Genomic DNA, 4,629 nt, shown 5'->3' with positions numbered 1-4,629 from the left:
TGGAAGGATGCTTACATGCTTGAGTGTCTACACTATCAGACTGTAGATGGCTTTTCTCAAAATCAGATTGCTAACAAGCAGACCTGGACTTCACATCATCTAGAAAAACATTGGATGAAAAACTTGAAAATGCTATATTATTTATGCTAAAAACTTAAAAAGGCTAAAACACAAATCAGTTTCACCTAAACATCACCTGTGCAACAGTGTGTAATATTTTGGATTGGTAAGTAGGATTGACATTTAAAATGTCAGTACAAAATTAACAATGACAAATGTTTTTTGAAAAAACGTATTTTAATCTTTGTGTTTGATATGACTTAAGAATATTTTTAGTTATTGCTCAAAGTTACAAAATTCATAAATATGTATTAAAACATTTTCATCCAGACGGTATAAAAAGACGTGTTTAACATTAAAAAAAGAAGATGAATCTTCCTTTCTCAGGCATTCAAAGTATTCCAAAGTGTCAACATCGTTGCATGTAGACGTGCTTATACAACCAGCTGCCTTTGCATTTTTATGTTTTTTTCTCACAACTGAAGCAAAATACCCCGACGGATGTGTCCCTAGTACAGTTGAAGAATGTAACATTCCTGTGGCAAAATTAACGCATTTGATGACTTGTCTCTAGCCCATTTACGCAATGAATGATCGCGCTTACGTGCGAAAGAAATCAATGGGAAAGGCGGGGCGACATCACATCACTTAAAAACATGCATCGTTGCGCAGATAAAAGGCAGCAAGTGTGTTGTGCAGGTTATTTGAAGCAAATCTTTGAGACATAACTGCGTTGCGCGCTCCTGTGCCAAAGCTCCCTTCAATCAGGACCATGGAGAGCTCCAGTCTGTGGACTCGAATGACCGTGTGCGCTGTGCTGCTTTGCTTGGTTACAGGTGCGAGAGCGAACGAGCCAGACCCAGACCCAGTAGAGGTTGAAATGGACACAAGAGCCATCAGAGACTTCTACCCCAAAGACCCTAACCTAACAAGTGAAAAACAGCTTGTGAGTAATTCTTGAGTATGTTGTTTTTACTTGTATTTACTATACAGTAGACGATTTTGTTTTTTCTGTTTTGTTTGATTTTCTGATGGAATGTTATGTTGATAGTGTGTAAATAATACAATTCAATGTAAGTCTTATTGGATAAATGCATGAATGTAAATGTGATAGATGTGTAATAAAATTTAGAAAAGTTATTGGAGACTGAAATGCATCTTTAAAATGCTTTATCACGTCAGCTCGGGGCTTTGCAAGACGTTCTGGAAAAGCTGCAGACAAAACGAATTCCTCCTTGGGAGAAGAAATTTGGTCAAGTTCCCATGGTATATTTATGTTATTCACATATGTAATGAATATAGGTGTGTATTGCTTAGTTATGTTAAAGATATGGTCATTTGCGCACCACTGGTGTTCTTCTTTGAACGATCTTTTGTTAACTATAATACCACAATATGCATTGTTTACTATTGTCTAAAATGTAACCTTTTTTATAACAACACAAATGCTGCAATGACAAAAGTTACATCCTTTCTTCTGTTTTCTCAGTGTGATTTGGGGGAGCAATGCGCTATCAGAAAAGGCTCTCGAATCGGCAAGATGTGCGACTGCCCGCGCGGGGCGTTCTGCAACTTTTTCTTGTTAAAGTGTTTGTGATGGTTAAATGGGTTGGCTTCGGATTGATGGAGTGCACATGCATTATATAACAAATTTGTGCAATTTTATTTATTTTAATATTTTTTTAAGTGCGGCAACACACTGGAGAGAAGTTGTAAATCTCGTGTTCATCAAGCACGTATGTGATGTAACCATATTATTGTCATGTAAACGTAATATGCTGTTCATTCATTAAAGCGCATTATAACTTGTTTTGTAAAGTCGTCTGTGTATCAATTACTTTTGTACGTTCTTAATACAACATGTTGTTTTGATAAAAAAGACAACGAGAGAACTATTTAAAGGATATCTAACAACGAAGTGCTGTAAAATAGGGTTGGCAAAATTGTCAAGATAGCAGTCCCAAAAATAAACCTCCACTATGTATCAGTAAAAGTCATCTATTGATTTTAAACTGCAGTCTTCATCAATACTGAGCAAATTATTGAAAACCTGAACTGTTAAACTGTGTTCCCTATAATGAAATGCCAAATGAAAACAATGCGCAACAACCCGTGCGTTGCATGATTCGCTATTACCCTTCGGCTGTTTTTAATAAGTCACCATGAATCAGTCATCATACATGACTTTTCTGTTAATAGTGTGTCATTTGCATGCCTCAACATCCAGAATTGTGAAAATCAAATATAAAACCAATAGCCCATCTCTCATTCGTCACTGTCATCTAACCATATAAATAGCCATTGTGCACCGATTGTTATACTTTTAAACGCCATAAAATTCTGCTGCACTTTAAACAAGGTATTCTGTGAAATGCAAAATTTAATGTTGGATAATGTCCATGAAAGGACTCCAAGATAAGCCTAATATCATTCATTTGCCTGTAGTGATGAATTGATTTCTCTCGCGCGCGCCCTCTTTCTCCCTCTCTTCTTCAATGACTTGCTTCTTGCTCGAGCTAACACTAGTGTTGAACAATATTAGCCAATCAAGTCATGCTATTGAGGTCTTCAAAAGGAACCCAGAATATTAAAACAAGGGATAGTGATATTAGTTTTTAAAACGGAACATCTGAAAAAGAAAAGTATTCTCTCTGATTGGCCAAAATAGATGCTCATACAGCTGTTAGTATGACTAATAATTATTTGTCAGATATTTTGTCTGTCACAGGTCACATCTCTTTTCTTCTTTAGTTTGTGCCTTTAGACTTATTGCCAGACTTTGTCACTGATGTCACATATGTATTCTACCCCCCAAAAACACTATTGGGAATCAATATTTCATCATTTAAAAAAATGGGTCTGATGTTGACATACTGAAAAGAAAGGTAGGGCTTTAAAACACCTATAACGCGACGTCAGACAGCAGTTCTTTGCCGAATTGCCTTCAACTGATTTCTGTCATTGTGTATTGTTGTAATGGTCATGCCTAAAAATCACTTGGTCATTGTGATGTTGATTGAATGGTCACATAATAATCAGTAATTGTGAGGTGATGATGATGATTCTTGCTGCATTGGATGAAATTGCCATTTAATCCTCATGTCATGGTTCCACCTCTCCTTGTCAGGTATTTCTTGGTTTAGAGGTGGAATCATACAGAATCCTCTGTTTCTTGTGGGGAGAGATGGTCTTGACACTTATGGCCTTCCATACTCTCCCCGAGTGGCGTCATCGTTTCCTACCCTCCTGTTTCATAGTTTGTGTTAATTACCCTCCCTATAAAGAGTCCTCATGTTTCTTTGTCTGGTGCGCGTTCATTGTTTGTGATACCGGATGTTTACCGTTGGTCTTACCTTGCCTGTGAGTTGTGGATGTTCTCGTATGTTTCATGCCCTCGTCTTGCCTTGTTCCTGTCTCCCGTGTTTAGTCAAGTGTTTGTTCCGAGTGTTTGTTTTATAGTTTAGTAAGTCTGTGTTCTTGCTTTTGTTAATAATTATTACATCCCTGTTTTCCCCCTCGTGGGTTTTGTTTTGTTTTTTATAGTCTTGTTATTATTTAATAAATCTGTTAACCCCTTCACCTCCTGTTGTCCTATCTGCCTGCACTTGGGTTCTGCTCACACCGCCCGTGACACCTCAATTATTTGCTCAGTATAGGCTACCAATATAATCCTTGTTAGTGATTTTTTTTTTTTAGAAAAACCAATAGGGCTGGTCAAATTCGTGACCTAATCAACTGTGCTTAATTTGAGAGGAATTTGCTCTTAGGTTTATTGCAAGATATTGCAAGAAGAAAAATAGCAAGATCCATCAGCATCTAACTTTGCAGCTACTGGCTTGGCATAACAATCTGGATTGTCAATCAAAGTGTCAGTGCTTTAAATCCTGACAGTAATGAGTATCTGAAAAATACCCTGAGAAATAAAAAGTGTTTGAGGATAGAGTGTTGTTCATTTACTACTTTGTTTAAAGTTTGAATACTGTAGTTCGTCGTATTTATTGTTAGCCTATAGTTGCGTAAGCGGTCTTTAAAACAAAAATATAAATGACTATTGTCAATTTCTGACGTCAGAACCAGTGCACTGCACTTGACTTTAAATGTCAGCAGAGGGCAGTATGTGATCACTTGTGTTTGACCGAGGGATGGCTGAATCACTGCCAATGGCGATGTAGATGTTGCTGCAAACTCGTCGTCTGAGGGGGAGCCCATCTCCCCTGCGTCTATTTTTAAACGTCTCTCTCTCTCTCTCTCTCTCTCTCTCTCTCTCTCTCTCTCTCTCTCTCTCTCTCTCTCTCTCTCTCTCTCTCTCTTTTAATCTGTAGATGCCTCAAAAAAAAAGTAAGACAGCTAGGACGATTTAAACACGCCATATAAAGGCAGTTCTTAAGAATGAACGAACAACTTCCAGTTTAAGATGCATAGTTGTCTACATTGATGCAATGGCCTACTTTGTTGCACATGTCTGAGACATATCTGCACCCTCTGTCTCTTTGCGTGTTTTGTGTTTTAAAACACTTATTGATCTTTTCTGTATTTACATCTGATTTTGTCATCGTCAGGTGTGACATC

General features: G+C 37.5%; 1 protein-coding gene across 1 annotated transcript; it reads left to right on the top strand.

Annotated features, from left to right (window-relative positions):
• The first annotated feature begins 737 nt into the window (after positions 1-737).
• cart2 (cocaine- and amphetamine-regulated transcript 2) lies at positions 738-1,852 on the top strand. Its single transcript, XM_056740160.1, has 3 exons — positions 738-1,006; positions 1,243-1,326; positions 1,550-1,852. Exons 1-3 carry the CDS (start codon positions 833-835, stop codon positions 1,655-1,657), a joined length of 366 nt encoding a protein of 121 aa, XP_056596138.1. The 5' UTR covers positions 738-832; the 3' UTR covers positions 1,658-1,852.
• The last annotated feature ends 2,777 nt before the right edge of the window (positions 1,853-4,629 follow it).

Source organism: Triplophysa dalaica, chromosome 24 (assembly GCF_015846415.1).
Source record: "Triplophysa dalaica isolate WHDGS20190420 chromosome 24, ASM1584641v1, whole genome shotgun sequence".
Taxonomy (NCBI): domain Eukaryota; kingdom Metazoa; phylum Chordata; class Actinopteri; order Cypriniformes; family Nemacheilidae; genus Triplophysa; species Triplophysa dalaica.
Note: the sequence above shows the minus strand (reverse complement) of the source record. Positions and strands in the feature narration are given on the sequence as shown.

Coding starts and splice junctions, on each gene's coding strand:
- cart2 (XM_056740160.1), top strand. CDS start 833: ATGGAGAGCTCCAGTCTGTGGACTCGAATGACCGTGTGCGCTGTGCTG. Junction 1,007..1,242: donor TAACAAGTGAAAAACAGCTT/GTGAGTAATTCT, acceptor TTATCACGTCAG/CTCGGGGCTTTGCAAGACGT. Junction 1,327..1,549: donor AATTTGGTCAAGTTCCCATG/GTATATTTATGT, acceptor CTGTTTTCTCAG/TGTGATTTGGGGGAGCAATG.